At 42.9% G+C, this 22748-nt stretch overlaps 1 protein-coding gene across 1 annotated transcript in view; it reads left to right on the top strand.

The window, feature by feature from the left end:
- Nucleotides 1-5757: 5757 nt before the first annotated feature.
- EZR (ezrin) overlaps nucleotides 5758-22748 on the top strand; it is a 52920-nt gene continuing 35929 nt past the window's right edge. Inside the window, exons 1-2 of the mRNA XM_069487903.1 lie at nucleotides 5758-5819; nucleotides 6476-6561. Of these exons, the coding sequence (XP_069344004.1) occupies nucleotides 6550-6561 (12 nt within the window). The 5' untranslated portion in view covers nucleotides 5758-5819; nucleotides 6476-6549. The remainder of the gene's footprint in view (nucleotides 5820-6475; nucleotides 6562-22748) is intronic.

Raw genomic sequence — 22748 nt, 5'->3', positions numbered from 1 at the left:
TGTCCTCAGGGCTCCTGAGGACCATCCTGCACACCTGTCCCCAGTGGCTGCCCTTCTGAGTCGCCTGCTCTGTACAAGTTCTGCCTCTTCACTGTCAAATGTCACTTCCTGCTACTGTCAGAGAGTCTGCGTGCACCCTGCACCCTCTCTCCTAATCTGCTGTGCCCTGGGAAAGCAACTAGTCAAACTCGTTAGAACCTCAATGAAAACTGGAATTAATAAATTTGAAGGGAAAGCTAGAAAGATTCTAAATACATGAATCCTTTTTTTTTAACATCTGGTTTTCGATGGTGTTTTCAACAACTGGGGTTGCTAGATTAAAAACTTCTAGGTAAGTAAATTACTTCATGGTTAGCAACCCAGCAGACAGCTGTGAGGTATGCAGGAAAGAAAACTAACCTGAGTACCCTGGGGTTGGGCCTAACTTGCAATCTTCATCCATTTGTTTATTCAACAAATATTTATTGCACATCTATTATACTGTGCACCAGGAGTTTCAGCTGCTCAGGGCCCAGCAGCGAACAAGACATACAGGAGCTTCAATTCTTATAAAGAAGAGAGCAAATACAGAAGCAAACAGGCAAGACCGCTGCAGAGCGGTGAGTGCTCTGAAGGCAGTGCAGCAGGCAAGGAGGAGGCCGAGAGAGTGCACTGGAAGGTGGCACTTTGCAAGGCAGGTGAGGAAGTGCTCTCCGAGGAGCCTGCATTTCAGCAAAGACCGGGACGGTGAGAAAAGGCCAGGCTGGCAGAGACTGGAGACGTGCCTTCCGGGGCGAGGGAACATCAAGCATGAGACCCTGAGGCAGGAATGGGGCTGATGTGTTCACAGAGTGAGCTCAAGTTCCGGGAGAGTGACAGAGTGAGGGAGTGGAGACGCAGATGCACGCAGGACATACCCCAGACCTGGGGCTGACAGGTCTGCTGGATGCTTGGGGGAGTAGCAAGAAATGGAGTGGAGGGAAAGAGAGGAATTAAAGTTGACTTCTAGCACGGTGCACGGTGGAGCTCTCTGCCTAAAGCGGCAAAGCTGAGAGGGGCTAGTTCTGGAACAGTCAAGAACACTGGAGACACCAAGTGCACACTTGTTGCTGGGGGAGCGGTCAGGGCTGCAGATGTGACTAAAGCCTTGGGATGGGGGAGAGATGACCTAGGAAGAACGCGTACAGAGATAAGTGCTAGGGAGGACCCGGGAGGACGGACAGAGGAGAAAACACTTCAACCCTCAGAACAGAATGTGCCCCAGGGGAGTGGTCAAAGGCTGCTTAGGAGAAAGGTCAGAGGAGGCAGAGAAGTATGGCCCCTGGATTCAGAAAGATGAGGGTAATCTTGACAAGAGAATGCAGGAATGAGGACAATTAATTTAATCTCACTGGACCTGCTTTCTTTGTAAAATGAGAGTATACAAATAGATAAGGTTTAAGGTCCCTTCTACGTGCTTTTTTTTTTTTTTTGTGAGACAGAGTCTTTCTCTGTTTGTTGCCCGGGCTGGAGTGCCGTGGCGTCAGCCTAGCTCACAGCAACCTCAAACTCCTGGGCTCAAGCGATCCTCCTGCCTCAGCCTCCCGAGTAGCTGGGACTACAGGCGTGTGCCACCATGCCCGGCTAATTTTTTCTATTTTTAGTTGCCTAGCTAATTTCTTTCTATTTTTAGAAGAGACAGGGTCTCGCTTTTGCTGAGGCTGGTCTCCAACTCCTGACCTCAAGCTACCCTCCCGTCTCAGCCTTATACTACATGTTGTTAAACTGGAAAAACATTTTTTCAAAAAAAGGGAAAAAATGATCAGGGATAAAAAAAATCATTATAAAGGAAGCTATGCTATTTGGGAGTTTATTAGCCAAACAAGTTGTGTGGTCATTAGTACTCTTTTACATAAAAATTCTTAAGGACTTTTATACAAATTATTAAATAAGCCAAGGGAACAATTACAATAGAACAGCTAATGGCCAAAGTTCTTCTTAGCAGACCCAAATTATATAAGGTGTACCATCAAAATAGTACCAAGAGACTCTTTCTGGTTCATTGTCCTGTAAAGATCCTTAAAAATAATTTCCGAACACGATGCATATTTGTACATAGCTGAGTGGCCACCTATCAGCTTGTCAAGTCCTTAGTTGTTCCTGTGTTCTCTCACCCACTCTGAAAGGACCGGTCACCCTTCCAGAGGTCAAAAAGGAATATTAAATGATATCAGGAATTTGCATATTGAGTTCTTGGAACTTTATAAAGAGTCCCTGAAATGTTTATTTCTCTGTAGCTATCATCTCAGCCAATGAAAACCTTATCCTAATATTATGTTTAAAATAAATATTTCAGACCCACAAAGAGGTAGAAAGGAGGCTATGAAGGACACCTGTGAACCACCTTGCACCTGAGTAAGGTATTACCAATGCAGTTGAAACCTCTGTGGAGCTTCTCTAATTGCATCATCTCCCTGTTCTCCAGATATAGTCACTGTCTTAAATTTTCACCCAAGTTATTAAGTGCTAAAAAATAACCCAAATCCTTGTTTTGCCAAGACTACTCTTTATATATTTCCCTATTGCTCTTTTGAAGTGACTGCAGTTAGAGATTGTTATACTATTTGTGAACTTTGTTTAAATTGGTTGAGATTAACCTGGCACCAGTGGGGAGACAGGCTCCAAGGTGGTTTGATAGGAAGCCTGTGTATCAGGGATGTGACTGTTCTGCGTGCAACGGTTCTAGTCCTTGGCATTGTTTCTGAAGCTCTCGGGAGGGCTGCCCTCCCTCACTTTTGTTTAACCTTGCATGAAGAACTCCAAGCAAGTTACCAACAGCCTTTCACCAGGCTCATGAGGTAGATATATGATTACCTTCCTCTAACTGAAAAACTGAAATCTGAAATGAGGAGTCATTTAAGGTAAATAGCTAGACTACAGAGAGCAAGGAATAGTATCCAAGACTCCTGACTCCAGTGTTTCCTCACTTCCTTCCAAGGCATTGCTTATCATGTATTAACAAAATCATGACTTTCAAATACAAGGAAGGCTTCACAAAAGAAGGGTGAAGAGAGAGGCAAGGTAAATAACATTTGTTAAGGTCCTGCCATATCCTAAGTCAGTGGTTCTCAAATTTTGGTATACATCAGAACTACCTGGGGACCTGTTAAAGACATAGATTCTCAGGGTCCACTTGAGACTGACTGAGCCATAATTCCTAGAGAAGGGCTGAGTAATCCCTATGCACACTCAAGCTTCAACACAAATACAACTGGAGTTCAGTTTTCTCTGTGTGTTGCGGGGAGGGGTTTAAGTTCTAAAGGCAGATAAAAAATAAGTTACCCTTGGAAAATGCTCCTTAACACACTCATAAGGTAGAGTGTAAGTTTTTTTTTGGGGGGGGTGGAGAAGAGAACCCTGTACAGTAAAATATGTGAAATGAAATGTGTATGATTACAAATAAGGAATGTCTATGCAAAATAGGACTTTTATATATACATTTTAACTTACGGAAGAAAGACTCATGCCATTGTCCCTTGCTATCCTCTGGGGATTGGTTCTAGGACTCACTCGGATACCAAAATCCTCAAGATGCTCAAGTCCCTAATATAAAATTGCATAGTTCTATGCAATCCTCCTGTATATTTTAAATCATCTCTAGATACTAAATACTATACAAATGGTTGTTATACTATATTTTGTATTGGCTTTTTATTGGTATTTTTTATCATTGTATTGTTTTTAGTTTTTTTTTCAAATATTTTTGATCCAAGGTTGGTTGAATCCTCTCATGTGGAACCCGCAGATACAGAAGGCTGATTATACATGTAAGTAGAGAAAGTTAAGTGCTCACATTACATGAGTCCATAACACAAGAATACCATGAAATACATACCATCATCTCCATTGTACAGATGAAGAGATGGAGCCTCAGTGAGGTTGAGACCTGCCCCAAGTGACCACCGTGGAAGTGCTGAAACCAGAATTCAGACTTAGCTCTGTATGCTTCTAAAATCTGTCATCTTTTCATTTTTACCATCCCACCATAGGTGAAATGCTGTTTCATTTTGCAGCATTCCCCTGAAGGGCAAAGTTCAGAAACGCTCTAGAAGGTCTTAGGCCTTTGCTATTTCAAACATCCAATTTAGAAGACAATATACTTTAAAGTGAGCATGATAAAAATTGGATTAGAGGTATATTCCTATCAGAGTCAGGAACCAAAACTGGTTAACAAGGTTCTAGGCAGTGATAAGACAGTGGAGGTAGGGTGTATTAAGGAATTACTGTGTCCAGTCTGAAACGTTATCATTGTAGGTTACTTAAATATCTTTCATAGTTTCCTTTCTACTGAAGTTACCATTATATCTTCATTTTAATAAAAAAGGAATTCAGTCTTTCAGAGGTTAACAGACTTGCCCGAATAGAGGTCAAAATCTCAAAAAAGGCCTCCCTCCTCACCCTGACCTCTGCAAATGCCCTGGATCCGCACCTAGGAGAAGGTTACAGTGTTGCCCAAGCAGCAGTTTGCTCCTATGACAGGTTTAGGCATTACTATGAGCCCAGGCTCTGCTAAGCACTTTGCATGCATGATCTCATCTAACCTTTACAAGTTTACGTAGGAGGTGCTACTAGCATATCCATTCTACAAACTAGGAAACTGAGTCTTGGAGAGTTTGGAACTTTGCCCAAAGTCACTGGTTACTCTTTCTACCAGGATAGATTTGAGTGCTTACTACGTGCCAGGTTTACCGTTCTAGGCATTTTACGTGCATCAACTCATGTAATTCTCATCACAACCCTATGAAACAGGTGCCATAATTATGCCATTTTATAGTTGCGAAAACTAAATCACAAAGGATACAATCAACTCGCCTAGCTCACACACGGAGTTAGTGGTAAACCCAAGAAAGGAATTCAGGAGCTCTGGTCTCAATCTTTAGCCAACATCTCAATCACCTGGAGAGCGTGTTGATACACTGACTGTTGCACCTAGCCCTAGAATTTCTGAATCCCTAGACTGCAGCAGCACCTAATTCCACTTCTGCAGCTTCCTAAGTAATGCTGATACTGCTCACCTGGGACTTTGAGAACCACTGCTCTAGAGCGACCGCTCTCAATCATCACCGCGAAAAAAATTCTACTGACCACCAAAGTACACTATATGTTTTGTGTGTTTTTAAAATTGCTCCTGAGAACTATTAGCGGGGGAGGCGGGGGCGCGGGGGGGACCACCTAGAATTTCAGAGAAGGCTCCCGTGAAGCTTTTTGCTAGTCAAATCCAAAGAGGCCACAAAGCAGCCCCTTAGCCAGAGCACATGGCAACGGGGCAATGGGGCGTCTCTCAGAGGAAGTAGGGGGTTGGGCGGGCCCGACACGTGCGTCGGGGCTCCGCTGCCAGGTCCTGCAGCCCCAGCGCGGCGTTCTCAGAGCCGGGCCTCGGGGGTGCCCAGGACAACCGAGGCAGCCCCACTTCAAAGGCCCAGCGATTCCCCCGCGGCCGGCCGCCTGCCCCTTTAGATTTGCATTTCCTTTATTTCCCTCAATCCAGCGTGGAACAAACAACCTCGCACTTTACACTGGGCTCAGGAGGAGAACCCGATTCCGTAAAGTCCTCCAAGGGCAAGGGGACAAGCGACCGGGAGGGCCAGGTCTTCAAGATGGAGCGATCGCAGAGACCAAGGCGGGCTGCTGCCATCTTGGCCCGGGCGCACCTCGCAGGTCGGGCGGGCGGGCCGGGGGCGGGGCGAGAGGGGCGTGGCCAGGGACCCCGCCCCACCAGGGCCTCTCGGGAGCTCGGGCCGCGGCGCGCGGGTCAGACGCTCAGACAGCGGGGAGCGCACCGGGCACTGCAGGCGTCGCGGGTGAGCGGGGCGCGCGGCCGGGGTCGGCGGGCGGAGGGGCCGGGCCGGGCGGGTTCGCGCCTCGCGCTCCGCGGGGCCGGAGGCCGGGGCTCCTCGACTGCGGGGCGGGGCGGGCCGGGCGGAGGGGCAGCCTGGCGGGGACCGGGCTCGGGGTCCCAGCCGGGCCGACGCGCTGGGCAGGTGGAGCTGAACCTGCCCGCGCGGCCGTCGCGCGACCTTCCTCTTCCCACTCTGGCCCCGGGTCCCCTCCTCAAGTAAAAGCCGAGCCCAGGTGCGTGGACGCGCTCTGGCTCCGCGCCGTCCCTCGGCGGGTCCGGGCGGTTACAATTTTTAAAAAGTGTTTCTCAAAGGTTCGACGGTTGCGGTTTCAGCCCTGGGGCAACGGTTGCTACACAAAGTGAAACTTGCTCTGTCTCAGCCCCTCGTGGGCTTCCGGGCAGCCCCGAGAAGTGCCTCAGCGGGCTCCGGCCCCGGGCCCCGCCGGGAGCCTCTCCCCAGCCCCGCGCCCCGTCTCGCCCCAGCCCCGCCCGCGCCCCCTCCCCTCGGGCCGCGCGGCGGGCGGGGCGGTGACTCAGCCCGGGCGGGCGGGTTCCTAAGCGGGCGCGGGGCGGGCGCCGAGGGCTGCGCCGCGCTCCAAGCCTCCGCTCTGCCTGCAGGTGGGGAGAACCGTCTCGGCTGCTGCTGGAGAGTCGTGTTTCCGGAGAACTGAGGAAACCATCAGGAACCGAAGATGCCGAAACCAGTAAGTGGCCCGGTTTCTGGGCCGGGTCGGGTGCGTCTGGCTGTATTTCCCGGGGAGTTACCTGCGCGAGGTGTGGAGCAGCGCTTTCTAAACGGCTGGGAACACTGGAATAGCATCGTCGCTCTTCTTTGTCACTTGTCCACCCTTTTGCGGAACGCTAAGAAAATGAGATTTTGGTGCTTTTCTCTCCACTGTCTTCTTTGTGAGCCCCCTCCCCAGTAGTTATGTTCTTTCCTAAAAACTAGAGGCCCGTTTTTTTTTTTTTTTTTTTTTTTTTACACCCTCTGTTTTAAAAGTGTATGCTAATGCAACTTGGAAGTTTCTTAAAAAGTCCAGATCGCAGGGAGACTCGGGTGGCTTCCGACCACGTACACCAGCTCTCAGAGTTCCTTCCAGTGTGGAAAACCAGAGGCAGCCCACATCCCCTGTGGCGATTTGAGGGGCGTTCGGAAGAGGAGACCTTGGCTTTGTGAAGCTGCCTTTCAGCTTCGTTACGGTCGTTTTCCACCAGGCTGGTGAAGCCATCCCAGTTAACTAGGAAATGTGCTGGTTGTTGTAGCAGGATTTCTATCTCGAGAGTTACCAGTGGACTTGAATTGCACGTGAAGGCAGCCCGAGGGCTTTGATAAGGAGACTCCTAGAGCTCTCTCCCGGTCACCTGGTTAAAAGGCTGCTGTGCCTGCGCCCTTGCCGCCTGGAATCTGATTGTGTTGATTGCTGGCCAGGCCTGGGGAGTTGTAAGAACAAGGCAGGTTCTTCGTGACTGGCATTTCTTAGAAAATTGTATATATTCTACCTGCTTTAACATTGGCGAGTAGACACCTGGGAGAGGGATTAACATTTTTTAATTGAGTTTTGAATCACAATAGACAAAATATCAGTATTCATTAAAAATTGCATTGAAGATATATAGGGAATTTATTTCTGGTTTTTCAAATAAGTTGCTTGTTGTGTGAAGGCCTGTGTGCTTTTTTCTATGTTCTCTAAAAGAAGTTCTTCAATTAGAGGTCTTTACTATTGTGTTAAAGAAATGACTATTAATATGGTAATAGATTCAGAAGCCAATATGGTTTTTGCCTAAGTAACACAAATCCTTTAAATTTCAAACTTAAAAGTTACACCTGACGTCCAGGCTTTATAGTGCCTGTGGTATGAAACTGACCTAAATACAGCCCCTTACCCTGGGCTCAATACAGTGGTATGCAAAGGATTGGTCAAGGGATTACTGTTCCTGGTGTGGTTTTCTTTATTTCACTAAAAGAAAAGGTGCAGAGCTCAGCTGTTAAGATAGCACTCAGAAAAAAGTAAGCCAGTCGATACTTTTCTTATTTTTCATAATAATTTATTTTTTCTTTTTTATTGTGGTAAAATATACCTAATATACAATTTATCATCTTAACCGTTTTTAGATGTACAGTTCAGTGGCATTAAGTACAGTCACATTGATGTGCTACCACCATTGTCTCCAGAACGTCATCATCCCAAACTGAAACTCTGTACCCTTAAACACTAACTCCCCAGTTGCCCCTCCCCTCAGTCCTTGGCAATCACCTTTCTACTTTCTACATCTAGGAAGTTGACTGCTTTAGTTTAGGTACCTAATAGAGGTGGAATCATAATGATATTTGTGGTTTTGTGACAGTCTAATTTCCCATACTGTATGGTAAGATAGTTGTTAAACTGCTAACGAAGGATCATAGCCATCACCTCATATATTAGAGCTAGAGTAACTTTTTGAAGGACTAAGTTTTGTATAATATCTACGGTTACAGTTTTCAAACTTTTTTGAGAGGTCTCCTTTTAGGTGAGTCATAACTGTCTGCCATGGGAAATTCCTACCTGCCCCGCTTTGGGGAAGGATGGTCTTAGAGATAAAATAAAGACACTAATCCTTTCTTTGTGTGGATTATATTAGGGCCATCCCACAGATCACTGAGAAAAGCTTAGAGCTTGTACATATTTGGATATGGTGTTTCTAAGGCTGTTGTAGAGAATATAGTTGGTTAGCTTTGTTTTGGCTTGAGGGTTTTTTGCTGCCTCAGTAAATGTTAAAATGAAGCCTCCACGAACAGCTCTATGGATGTGTCCTTTTAACAAAGGGCTATTGATTCTAATTATTCAAACCCAAGCTAAGAATGTTAGGTTGCTTCTCTGGGATTGAATGTTTAACAACAGGATTAAGGGGCAAACACACTAAAAAGGATGGATACATTGGAATAGTTGGGCTTCCACCTGATCCATTGCTGCTGGTAACCCTTGAATTCAGCAGGCAAAATATTTTTGATTGATTGTCTAAACTGAGTCAGTGGATGACCTTATTCATAAAACAGTAAAAATGACATAATATTCATTTGCTGTGTTTTCTCCTAATACTATTTCTCAGAGCACTACTTATTAAAAAGATTGAGTGTTCATTCGTTCAGCAAGCAGGTGACCTGTACGGAGGGTGAGACAGATCTTTTGTCCTCTGGAAGGTTAGTGTCTGGGACCTGAATGAAGACACAGGCCAACGCTGAAATGGGAGCTAGAAAACTTGCTAAGAGTGCCTTCAGAGAGGGAAAGAGCCTTGGTAATGTGTGACACAGTTAAGAGGAAAACCATCTGAAGGGGGGACGGACAAACTGTTGAGAAGTAACATTTCAGCTGAATCTTACTCAGGCTGTGTGGGGATCTGGTCAGCCCCGCACTCCAGGCAGAGGAGCAGCTGTGATCTGTTGTCTGGTTTTGCTTTTCCCACAGCTGCTTTGGGGCTCCATTCACGTGTGACTGACAGACTTCCAAGGAGAATGATGTAGGGTTCCAGAGGGTGCCTCTTCTCTGTTCAACAGACATAGTGTGCTGTTTGGCCTGTGGGTCCCCCTCATTTGGGCAGAGGTATAGGGGTTGGTGTTCAGGTTGCTGGTTCCGGAAGCAGCCCCTGTGCCCACCCCTTCATGTTAGGGTGACTAGAGCTCCTTTTTCCTTCCTTTCTCCCTCCTACACTTGCTTTGTTCATTGAGCTAGAAAGGAGGCATGGGGAATTGGAAAGGAAAACCGGTGCAGTCAAGCTTAGGAGGGAAAAGGGTGTTGTGTTTAAGGCCCAGATCTTAAAGAGTTGAACTGCCTTTCAGTGGCACCAACAGATGCCTTACCTGTTCATTTCTAAAGTGTTGTTATAGGAGTCTCTAATGTAAAAGTAGATTTACCTTTCATTAGGAAAACTCTGAAAATGTGTTCAAAGTGTTCTACCTGTGCTAAAATTTTAAGGTGATTTCTGAGATTACCTTGCCTCTTTGGGAATACATAGCCTTTTTCACTAAATATTTTAACAGGGGCAGAATTTACTGAATACATTTTATTTCCACCCTTTCTCCTTTGTGATGGGCAGATGGTGAATTAGGGAGCTAAGATTTTGCCACGTGGCAGTGAGAAGTACTGACTAGAATTAGTGATTTGCCTTAATCACTGTAAGGCACAGTGAATCTATATGTTCATCTATTAATTCAGTATACGTTTCCTGAGTTTTACTATGCAAGGTTTTGAGGCTACCAAATTGTAGACACAGAAACAGTCCCTATTTTGAATTTACGGTCCGGTTTGGACTGTAACCACAGAGTAAGTGTAGAACTGCAGCTCCAGCAAGTGTCCCTGAAGAGGGGAACGGGAGGCCTGAGTGTACGTGACGATTCGTGGGTGTTGGGTGCAGTCAGGAAGGCACACTGAGAACATGAACTCACCAGGCAGCGGGGACAACTTGTACAAAGGCCCTGTGGTGGGAGGGAGTGGTATGAGTTTAGAGTTCCACATGAAGACCAGTGTGGCTAGAGAGGAAGACAAGTCAGGCCATGCCTTGTAGGCCTTTCTCAGGCATTTTTGAGCTTAACTCAGGGTTTTGACTAGAAGGAGGTGACATGGTTAGATTTGCCTTTTAGAAAGTTAACTGCAGGGGGGAGGAAGGGGTGGGTATGTACACACCTAATGGGTGTGGTGCGCACTGTCTAGGAGATGGACACGCTTGAAGCTCTGACTCGGATGGGTCAAGGGCAATATACGTAACCTAAACATTTGTACCCCTGTAATATGCTGAAGTAAAAAAAAATTTAAAACATAAAAATAATAAAAAATAAAAAAAATACAAAGTCAACTGCAATCTCTAATGTAAGAATCAGAAGGAGGCAGGAGGAGGTGAGAGTGGATGCCATGACCATTGAAGTAGCTCAGGCAGCAGCAGAGATGGTGGTGGGAACAGAGAAATTGATGCCTTTGGGAGCTCCTTGGTAGGGGAAATTGATAGGACTTGATGATGGATTGTATGTGCAGGGCCAAGGGCAGTACCAGGCTGACTTCCGGTTTCTGGCTTGCATAAGCGATGGATGGTGGAGCCATCACTGAGATAAGGAGTCCTGGAAAAGGCCCAGGCGTGGGAGAAGGCTGAGTCTGAATTTGTACATGTTGTTGTTAAATCTGTGACTGTGATTGATGAAAGAAGTCCTTGCTTTCTTTCATTATTACAACCACTGCCCCCCCCAATATAAAAGTATCAGACTCCTTAAATTATAGTATTTTAAAATGCAAATAAATTAAAATAATCCAGTAGCTTCTGCATTTCTCCTAACTGTGTATACACTATACCAACATAAAGCTAAAAGATAGGGTTAATTTAGTGCAGTGTTCTCAAATTTTGGTGTATGTAATTATCTGGAGACTATTAATTCCTGGGTCCCTCGAAGTACTAATGACTTTCCATCTTTAGGGTGAGGTATGCTCTGGGTGCCTGTGCTTTAAAGCTCCAGATGGTTCTTATGCACACCGAAGTTTGAGAACTGCTGATTATTTAATAGGAAAAAGTAGTTTCTATAGATTCCTTTCTCCTGCACGCCAGTCAAGAAGCCCAGTGAGGGCAGGGGTGGTGGCTCATGCCGTTAATCCTAGCACGCTGAGTGGCTGAGGTGGGAGGATCACTTGAGTTCCAGACCAGCCTGAGCAAGAGCAGGACCCCATCTCTAACAAAAATAGAAAAAATGAGCTGGATGTGGCAGCGTGTGCCTGTAGTCCCAGCTATTCGGGAGGCTGAGGCAGGAGAATTTCTGGAGCCCAAGAGTTTGAGGTTGCAGTGAGCTATGTTGATGCCACTGAACTCTACCCGGGGGACAGAGCCAGAGTTACTGTGTCTCAAAAAAAAAAAAAAAAAACCCCAGTGAGAGATTCCAGAGTACCCATTCAGGTGAATGCTCTCACAGGTTTGGGAGTGGACACCCAGCTGCCCCCTTAAAAGTTCCAGCTTAAATGCCATGGGTGCTATTGGTATTTGGACATGGTTAGGGGCAGGGAACCAAGAGATAGCTGGGTGGGTAGACAAGGCAAGATAATGTCCCCTGATTTGAACTCTCTGCAGAGAGTCCAGTAGCAGAAATTAATTTGGCTGTGACCAGTGGTCTCTCAAATTTTGGGTCTTTGTTTTTAAAGACAAAAAGAGCCTAGACATTCCCTGTTAAATGATAGGGAAGCAAGAGGTCCCATTCCTTGTTCCTCTTTTCTTCTCTCATTCCTTCCATACTGGCCTCTTTTGTTAGTTAATTGCCTTAAATAATAGTGTTGTGATTCTAACAAAATATTGAATAATTAATACTTATTCGGGAAAGGAAAACAGAATCACTCAGTGGATTATAACTATTTAAAAAAAATTTTTTTTTTTTTTTTTTTTACTTTTGTGTATCTTTGACAGTTTGGAAATTCTTAGGATGGTTCAATGTGCCTGCTTCACAGTATTTAGACGTTTCAGCTCTGCTGTCTGAAGCAATATGATTTGGTCTGCTTTCAAAGTTGGTGAATGCATTTTGAGTTTTCCTTTGTATTTTGTTTCATTTAAGTAACACTATATATTTCATTTCATTTAAGTAGTAACTTAAATGAAAGTAATTGGGACTCGCCAACTACTCCAATTTTTAATTTAAGCACTAAATGTGTGTTTGCCACCGCTAATTAAATATGGAATGTTTATTGAAGAGACCAGAAGGCTGAGTTGTTTCCCTTCTAACATATTTGCCATCCATACCTGTTGACACAAAGCATAAAGATCTTTTTCCAGACTTCTGTAAGAAGTTTTTCAAAGAACCACACAAAACCATTGTGTTGTTATAATGTGACTTACAGACTTTTGAATAAAGTATAGTACATTATTTTTCCAAATAAGATTAAAATACAAAGAAACCATAAAAAGAGAAATTTCATAACTAATTTACTACTTACTCGTACTTGGGCAAGCCATTTAGCATTTGTGAACCTCAGTTTTGCCATCTGTAAAATGGGAGTAAAGTTTTTAAGTGAAAAGAAGATAAAATAAACGAAACAAAGCTTTTATCTGTGAACTCCAAACAGTTTATCCTCAAATGCTGTAAGCTTTATGTTTCTTTTGTGTTTTTTCCTTTGGATATTAACAAACTTTTGAGTGTAACCTGTTAGCTAAAACTTTGGGTTCCTATAAACCAGATAAAGTTTGTCCATAGGCCTTCTCTGAGAAACAGCAATATGAAATGTTTGGGTTATTTAGTAAAAGGGAGCACCCTAATTTTATCTTTTTTCCGTCCTCTGTATGTTCTAGTTGTCTGAATTCCCTTATTGGTCACATGGGCTCCTTCTCATGTATTGAATCCCTATTAGGTGCTCCCTGCTGGGACAATAAAAATAAGATTGGTTTTGCCTTTAAAGAGTGCTCAGTCTCAGAGGAGGCAGATGTGTAAACAAAAAATTGCAGTATAGTATGGTATAGTAATAGAGGTCCTTACAGAAGATGAAATGTGCCCTGGGACCCGAGGGGTGTGGGAAGCTCCCAGCTCCCCAGTGCCTGAGAGCAGAAGGGCATTTCAGGCAGAATTGGTCAATTCTGCTTTTCTTTATTCATTAAGCCCTTTTTATCACCTGTAGATAAATGGTAATGCTATTTCAGAGGAAATGGAAAATTTCATTAGCATAATAATTATCCTTTTAATCTAATGTATTTGAGAAAACCTTAAGAGCAAAATAAAAAATTTCTGACATTGACCCAAGTTTTATTGATAAAAGAGAGAGGAACAGAGGATCAAACTAGTCAGTATATCAGTTTTTTTTTTTTTTTTTTTTTTTTGGAGACAGAGTCTCGCTTTGTTGCCCGGGCTAGAGTGAGTGCCGTGGCGTCAGTCTAGCTCACAGCAACCTCAAACTCCTGGGCTTAAGCGATCCTACTGCCTCACCCTCCCGAGTAGCTGGGACTACAGGCATGCGCCACCATGCCCGGCTAATTTTTTTTTTTTGTATATATATATTTTAGTTGTCCATATAATTTCTTTCTATTTTTAGTAGAGACGGGGTCTTGCTCAGGCTGGTCTCGAACTCCTGACCTCGAGCGATCCACCCGCCTCGGCCGCCCAGAGTGCTAGGATTACAGGCGTGAGCCACCGCGCCCGGCCTAGTATATCAGTTTTATTTATCTCTTTGTTAAGTTTGTAGTCACTTTCCACAATCTAGTTTTGTTTTCCACTTTTGCCTGAGAGAAGATCAACTTAAAATTGCCTGTGTCAACAGTCAGTTGTATCATATATTATAAATAATTGTTTTTACATTTGGCCTAGCATCTGCACGCCAAATCTGACTGTGGCCTGTTTTTGTACGGTCTACCAGCTAAGAATGGTTTTTACATTTTGAAGGGTTGTTTTAAGAACAACATGCAACAGATACCAAATAAGGCCCTCAAAGCCTAAAATATTTTCCATCTGGTCCTTTATTGAGAAAATTTGTCAACCTCTGCCTCTAGGATACAAGTAATTATTGCTAAGCACATGTTATAACCTTGTGTATATTTTATGGCTAGGCTAGTAAATTTGGAAACACATCCAAATTGGTTCCAATTTTTAAAAAATTATTCTCAAGAGGACAAAGTCTGTTTTGTTAGCCAGTGTTAAGTGCTCATAGGCTCCGAGCATGGATACCTATTGTAAAAAACTGTCACCAAGGAGTAAGCATGGTTGGTGCTGAGGTAATATTTTAAATAAGGCAGGTGTTTATAGCGATTCTTTGTTTCTATAGAGAAAGTGGTAGTATCTTATGTCACACTTGCTAAGCCATTGGATAATGACAGATTTCTGGCATATTCTAAAAGAAAGCAATTTGTACCTGATATTTGAGTCGGAAAGAGAATATTATATAAATGAATTGCTTTTTTATTATTGATAATTTGAAATTAGCTTTTGACCTACTGTAGTCTATATGTGAATTTCTAGCTGTAGATGTTTTATAATTGAATCCCTAATGCAGACCACCCTGTCTAAAACAGAGCTCCATCACTGCCCACCCCGTGCCCTGCTTTTGTATGCCTCATAGAACTCATCTCTGGCTATAACCATGCTAGATGCTCGTTTATTTGCACTCTTTCTTTCCAGCTGCAAAGGAAGAGGCAAGGTGATTTTTTTAAAAAAGAGCATTGAGCTGGGTGCAGTGGCTCACACCTGTAAGTAATCCCAGCGCTTGGAAGGCTGAGGTGGGAGGATTGCTTGAGGCCAGGAGTTTGAGACCACCCTGGACTACAAAGTGAGACCCATCTCTACAAAAAATTTAAAAATAAGCCGGGTGTAGTGGTCTGTGCCTGAGGTCCCAGCTACTTGGGAGGCTGAGGCAGGAGGATCAGTTGAGCCCAGGAATTAATTGGAGGTTGCAGTGAGCTATGATCATTCTACTGCACTCCAGCCAGGGCGACAGAGCAAGACCCTGTCTCGCATTTAAAAAAAGAGCATCATTATCTGTTTCTAGGACAAACTTTAAATTCTTGCTTTAAGTAGAAGATGACTGGGTAAGTAAACATACCTGCCTCTTCGTGGGTGATCTTAGGCAGGTTTCTTCACCTCCCTTTGCCTCCTCATCTGTAAACAAGATCCTGCATGTCTACCCGCAAGGGCTGCTGAGTTGACATACAGGAAGCACCTGGCCTTGTGCCTGGCCCTGGTCAGTAAGGGCTGTGTGGTTCTCCTTGCAACTGCTAAATTCTAATCTGATTAAAAGCTTTGCTATCTCATGATGGTCATTCTTTTTCTCCAACTTAAACAGCCTAATAAAGTAATGCAATAGGATTTTACCTTGCTTTTTGTCTTTTTGCTGCCACAGTGAACACTGCCCACAACCCTTCATAAAATTCATTCATTAAGTAGAGTAACTACTGTATGCCAGGTTTTTGGGTACTGAGGATACATCGGTGTACGAAAGAGCTTTTTATGGGATTACCACACCCTTGGTAAGGTCACATTAAATGAATGGCAGAACCAGTTTCCAGCTAATGTGTATTTTAGCCTTAAATGCACGTTACTGCATCCTCTCCTAGTGGCCAGATGCCCTGGGAAAGTAGGTGCAGGTCTGACTAAGTAAAACAGCCTTTCTGTTTGGAGTTGTAAAGGGAGCTGTGTTTTCTTCAGCCCCTCCTGGAAGGAAAGACCTGCTCTCAAGAAGCTTACCTTGTAGACAGACTAATAGCTAATATAATGTCAAGGAGTAGTGGTAGGAGTGCTGCTGTAGATTTTCATCCAGTCTTTGCCAAGAGGTAGAGTTACTTTTATCCTTTTGCTAACTCTTTGTTGGGTGAAGCGTTAGAACTATTGGGCAAAGTGACTTATGAGTGGGCAGCACATGATGTGTTTTTGTTGGTTATTTTTGGTAAATCGCTCTTGCATTGGACAATGAACCATGATCTTTCTCCAAGAACTGCGATTAGAGTCACTATTTATGAAATACATATGTTACTGTGTACATTCATGCAGTATTCTCATTAAGGTGTGTTTCATTGCCTTAGTTAAATAATTAAGGGTGTTGCTTCTGGGATGTTGAAGTATTCCCTTACATAATACATTGCTGTTTGGGTGAGACTCTTAATTGGATTTAGATGGGGAGATAGGGTGGAGAAAACTGGATGCTTTATTAAGAACCTGGCTGAACAAAGCAATGTGGAGATAAGTGTGCTAACAAGGTGGCAAAAATGCATTCTATAATTTGAACAAATCAAATGTAAAAAGATAACTTTCAAAGCAATGGGGGAAAATTGAATGTATACTGAACTTTATTATAGAATTGTTTTAAATTATTTTGAATATGACAGTGATATTTTGGTTATGTATACTTTTTAAAGTCCTTTAAAGCTACATACCAAAGATTGTACAAGTGAAGTGATGTATGAAGGCCTTAAAATATGCCAGCAAAACATTTTTTTAAAGTGGTAGAAAGAGTTGATGAAAGAAGAGTGCTAGAAAGTTAATGGTGTTGAAGCTGAAGGAGCGTATGGGGAGGCTCATTGTACTATTTATTCTCTCTACTTTTGTGAATGTTTCAAATTTTCTATAATAGAAAATTTACTTTTTAGTAGCATGTTACAGGGATAGAAAGGGAGAAAGGCTTCACTTTTGCTCATCACAAAATGCCTGAGTGTTGGGTCAGGAGGATCCCAGTGAGAGGTCAAGTCCCCTGTCCCCCACTGCTGCAGCACAGTGAGTGGTTCTCTGAGGATCCCCGAAGGTAGCACCACAGTGTCTTGGGTGACCTTTGTGTTCTGGATTGAATGAGCTTTAATCCCAGCTGGGCCATCTTGCCCTCCATGCACATGTTTTAACATACTGACTGCCAACCAAAAAAAAACCAGACTTTTTCCTTGGGGCCATGGTGTTTTATTATGAAAATAGAATAAAAACTTAGAAAACAAAATGATCCTTTCTAAGTTAATGAAAAATTTCTGCAAGGTTTTGCCCAGGGGGCCACCCATCACATAACATGTATGCTACAACATGGCAGCCTCAGTTGCCTGTGCACCACGAGGCTCTCAAGGTAGAGACGTGTGAGTTATATATGCTTCATGAGGCCCCGGGGTCAAAACTAGAATGAGCTAAATACAACTCCGGGGTCAAAACTAGAATGAGCTAAATACAACTCATGGGCAGCTAATGTGTTAAAGGAGGTCTCTAGTCAAAATTGTGGCTGACTTGGAAACACAACTGTTTGTTCTAGGTAGTTCCACTATTATTCTGTATTCCTAAGATTTTGGGGGGCGGGCAGGTTAAGGGGGAGGGGATGAGTGCTGTGACTCAACTGGGAACAAGTCATTGGCTTAGTAGCAACTTTCTTAGACTTGAAAATTGGAAATGGGCTGGGCACAGTATCTCATGCCTGTGATTCTAGCATTTCGGGAGGCCAAGGCAGGAGGATCACTTGAACTCAGGAGTTCGAGACCAGCCTGATCAAGAGTGAGACCCCCATCTCTACTAAAAATATAAAAAGTTAGCCAGGTGTGGTGGCGTGTGTCTATAGTTCCAGCTACAGGGGAGGCTGAGGCAGGAAGATCAATTGAGTCCAAGAGTTTGAGGTTGCAATGAGCTATGATAATGCCACTGCACTCTAGCCAGTGCAACAGAGCAAGATTAAAAAAAAATTGGAAATGAACATAATGAAATATGGGACATCTACTGAGTGGGGTTTTATGTAGCCATTTTAAGGGATCAGAGTATATACTCTGTGGCTGTGGATGGGGCTGGAAGAAGGAGGAAATACAGCAGACCAGAAGCTGGGGTTGGGGTTGGGGTGAGTGATAGGGTTGTGAAGTGAGCACCATGTGGTCCTCTCCCAATCATGTAATTATCTGCAAATTATAATCCTATTCTAGATGTAACATATTTGTGACAAAGTAGAAATTGAAGAGTTTTTTTTTTAAATTTCGTATAATTTCAGAAACAGGGTGGTTTAAAAAGTATAAGTTTTGGTGGGGTTTGCTTCTTCAAGCAGATTTTGTTAGCTTACTGATTTAGTTTGGATTTAAAAAAAGTTATTGGGGTCTTGGCTCTATTTTTGCTAGATGGCAAAAGTAAACTTCTTGGGCAAGGTCAAATAAATCTTGTCGAGTCTAAGCTCTTCATAGGAGAAATGTTTTCAACCACAAAATATTACTGCTCATGTGATCTTAACTAGGGACAAAGATTTATCTCAGAAAAGGCATACGATTTAAGTATGGTTTATTTTATATGATCTATAAAACAACAGGTTAGCCAAGGACATTTTCATTGTTTCCTATACTCTCCCCAGATTGGTAAGGAAAAACTCTTCACAGACTTCTAAATTTACAAGGAAATAGTGCTTTCCAGGTCAATATTGAAGTTTAGTCTATACACCTTTTCATTTTCTATGTTTTGTGAGCCTAAAATTAAAAACCGTTGTAACGTGTACTAGCCATCTTGGCCTTGTCCCTTGCTTTTGTCTTTATGGGGTCCTAAGTTTATATAATTAACTTCACATTTCAGTGAACTAAATTGGTGTTGAAGTATGTATGACACAACTAGTAAAACTGAAATCCCATGTTACAGAATCAAGACTTCATAAGTTTATTAGATAAAGTGACTTGAACAAAAATTTATTTTGCCTGCCTTGGCATGGGGAGATGAGAAGGATGTAGATTATTTGTGGTTTTGGAAAGAATAGTTTCTTTTGCACAACGTAACATCCTTTTCTTTCTTTCTCCTTTCCTATGTAAAGTGGTATCTAAGAATTCTAGGTTAGTTCCCATAGTAGATTTGCAAGTATAATGTATGTCTTTCCTGGTGTGGAAGAAGTTGGTTCCTAGTTAGAGACACTCACAAAAAAAGGGTCTAAAATTAATAACTAAGAAGTGTCAGAAGCATTCTTTTCACATGCCATTAGCAGGTCAGAAAAGGCCCACCAGTGTTGTTACTGTGCATTACAGACTTGGAACTTGGGTACGGCAAGCAATCATTTCATCTGTCAGGCCTACAGAAAGCAGTTTTTGCCTTCCAGAAGCAGTGCCCTAGCCCATGAACAGTAGAGAGGCCTCAGCACAAACTGTTCCCAGGCTGGTTTTGAAGTGACCCTCTTAATGTGAATGCTCAGAAAGTTCCCTTCTAATTCTCAGGTCATGATTTTCTCTGATTATAATGAGTGCAAACAGGACTGGTTTGTCAGCTTTTTGTGTTTATTAAGCAGCCATGGTCTGACAGGAAGTGGGTCTAGGGGCAGGAAGTGGCTTACTTTTAGAGGCAAAAGGAACCTCTAAGGAAGGATTTGAGATTCCATTACGTGTTCTTGAAATTACGGGATGGCTATTAGTTGATCTGAACTCTTTATATATGTATAATATTTTACATTTCACCATAGAATTTGAAAGCACAAACTTTTCAATTCAAAAACTTAAAACCATTGACTTAAATTTAAAGATACAACTTTAGGAATAACATTAAAGAACTATACAAATATAAATATTTTTTGTTGCTCAACCAGAAGTTGAGGAAGTTGCTTAAACTTTTCTGGGCCTCAGTTTCCTCAGCCATATCTGACCTTACACCTCTTACCTACCAAGCAATGCTCATGTAGAGTCACTCTACAAATAGTAACACTTCATCACTATTTTAATTGTTCTTAAAACATATACATTTATATAACATAAAAATGTAACATCTTGTAGATATCTGAAAAAAAGTTAATAGGAAATTTCAAGCCCCAGCTTCTGTTAATACTTCAACTGTTATTGTCTACTGCATAATAAGAATTTAGCTTTTATGTATTAAGCTTAGCCTAATGGTGCTGGCGGAGAGAGGGAATAAGGAGAACAGTTTAAAAGAGGAGATGAGAGTTATGTAGTGTTATTTTTCATCATTAAAGTTTCCCAAAAAGTTCCTTCAAGTTCTCTTGGCTTATCTGTGAAATGAGATTGGTTCCTACCTGTGGTGTCAGGAGGATCCCAGGGTAAGAGGTGTGGCCCAAGCAGAGCCAGGCATACCTGCCTCCGTCCTGCCCCTTGGAAACGAGATGCAGGCTGGTTGCCCTATGCAGGGGGTATACCGGGTATAGTTTTTTGTGCTTTAAACAAATAAAAACCTAACTCATCATAAGTATAGAAGTATGCCAATAGAACTAAATTGTTATAAGGTTATTTATAAATATTTAGATGTGAATATGAGCAGAATGCATCATGGAAAACATAAAAATTCATGGGATTTGTCTAACCTCCCTTTCTGCTAGACTTGCTGGCAGTTAAAATTTGAAACAGTGAAAGTTATCTTTTTTTATTATTTAAGTTAAAATTTATACTTGCATTTCCTAAAATTAGATAAGGACTGTGCTTAAACTGAACTAAGAAGGTCTAGTTACAGCTATGTGGTTTTCCTAAGAGTTGACACCTTTGACATTGAACTCTATAGTTATGGCCTTGCTTTTCATTAGTAATTAGCACCCGGGCAGATACTAACAAATGAATGCTTTTTTACACCTCCCTCAATAAGGAGTGGGTGGGAGGCAGGATCGTTTTAATCTGGAAGGCACTACATTGTGGTGGGTTGATTTAGTTTCCTGATAGGTACTACCTATAGGGAATTTAGTCATTCTGTTAACTGTCAGTGTCAATCCATATGTAGCCAAACTTGAATTCTTCTGCTGGGGAATGACCACTGTCACAGTGGACAGAGTGCCTGCAGCTCTATGACAGGCACCAGGAGGTCAGAGAGCAGCAACACCAGCCTGTGCTCAGGACTCTGCCACTCTGCCGCTCAGTCTGTTTCTTAGTGACTTTTAGTACTTTATATTCCTGGGAATAGCGTGACTACCCATCATGATTCCTAGGAAAGTTACAGGAGTAGCTGAAAACTACGAGCTAGCACTTTGATCTGTGTGGGAGTGCTGTCCAGTGGTTATCACGGTTGTGTCGAGTAGACTCTTGGGAGCTCTAAAATTTGATGATTTTATTATTCTTATTACTTAGGCAATAAACGACTAGTATGTATCCCAGTATTATATAATTACATGAAAACCTTTATCAAAATATGAGTTTGTATCTTATCCATATTTCTTTGTTGGTTTATTGTGCTACAAAGTGATGTACAGAAACTTTACTAACTTGCCTGACATTTTTTTTTAATGATTAATAGATTTATTTAAGCATGAATACATATAGTCATGATTACCAGACTTAATATGAAATGTTAAATGCTCAATCCAATTTTCCTTTCTGGATAAGTTTTTCTTTCCTGTTCCTGTCAGTTTTGAAAACATAATACCAGAAGAAGAGGGGCCCAATTGCACACACAGCTCCTAAGAGTGAGTTCTTGGGAGTGGGTCTGACATTGGGATAGACATTTGCTGATCTTGCATAGGTCCAACGAATCAAGGCAGGAGCTTCAATGAGCCCTTGGCGGTTGGGGTCGTTGTACTGAAGCAGGTACTCCCTTTTAAGTCGGGCTGTTATGGCCAACCGCTTGGCTTGTGCCTGCCGGGTTTCCGGACATATGTCGTATTCGGCCGGGTCGAGGGTCGGGGACAGAGTGGCCAGGCACAACGGAGTATACTTTAGGAACAACATCTTGGTGCCCCAGCACCGCCTGACAATTTTCGTTGTAATTAATTCCATGTATTTTTTACAAGACTTGTGGAGCTAGATGCTGACCTTTCTTTGGCATCTGAAAATTTTCTTAAGCCCAGTAATCAAGCGATTTCTTTACCTTTACTCCCACATTCTTCTTCAGCCTTAAAAGAGAAGGTAATATAAAATGATGGTCAGGTATAACTTAAGATACAAAGAGCTTTATAGAAAGGAATGGCAGTATTATACATATTCATCCATTGGATTGCAGATTTGTCTCAGGGTTCTTTTATTAGGAGGATGTATTTGTACTCTTATTTCTACCTTCTCTAAAGGAAAGGAAGGACACTTAAGAAAGCTGGTGTTAAGAGCTAGAGCTTAGGCTAGGCGCAGTGGCTCATGCCTGTAATACTAGCACTCTGGGAGGCTGAGGCGGGAGGATCATTCGAGGTCAGGAGTTAGAGACCAGCCTGAGCAAGAGCGAGACCCCGTCTCTACTAAAAAATAGAAAGAAATTATATGGACAACTAAAACTATATATAGAAAAAATTAGCCGGGCATGGTGGTGCACGCCTGTAGTCCCAGCTACTTGGGAGGGTGAGGCAGTAGGATTGCTTGAGCCCCAGAGTTTGAGGTTGCTGTGAGGTAGGCTGATGCCACGGCACTCTAGCCTGGGCAACAGAGTGAGACTCTGTCTCAAAAAAAAAAAAAAAAAAGGAGCTAGAGCTTAAACATATCCTTGGAATTTCTTCTAGCCCAGCCTTCCTTTGGGCACGTGGCGATGACATGTGGCTACTGCTATTGGTAGGAAGGTTTAGCAAAGAGCCTCTGCCTGCCGACTTAATTG

The sequence above is a fragment of the Eulemur rufifrons genome, chromosome 15 (genome assembly GCF_041146395.1).
Source record: "Eulemur rufifrons isolate Redbay chromosome 15, OSU_ERuf_1, whole genome shotgun sequence".
Taxonomy (NCBI): domain Eukaryota; kingdom Metazoa; phylum Chordata; class Mammalia; order Primates; family Lemuridae; genus Eulemur; species Eulemur rufifrons.
Note: the sequence above shows the minus strand (reverse complement) of the source record. Positions and strands in the feature narration are given on the sequence as shown.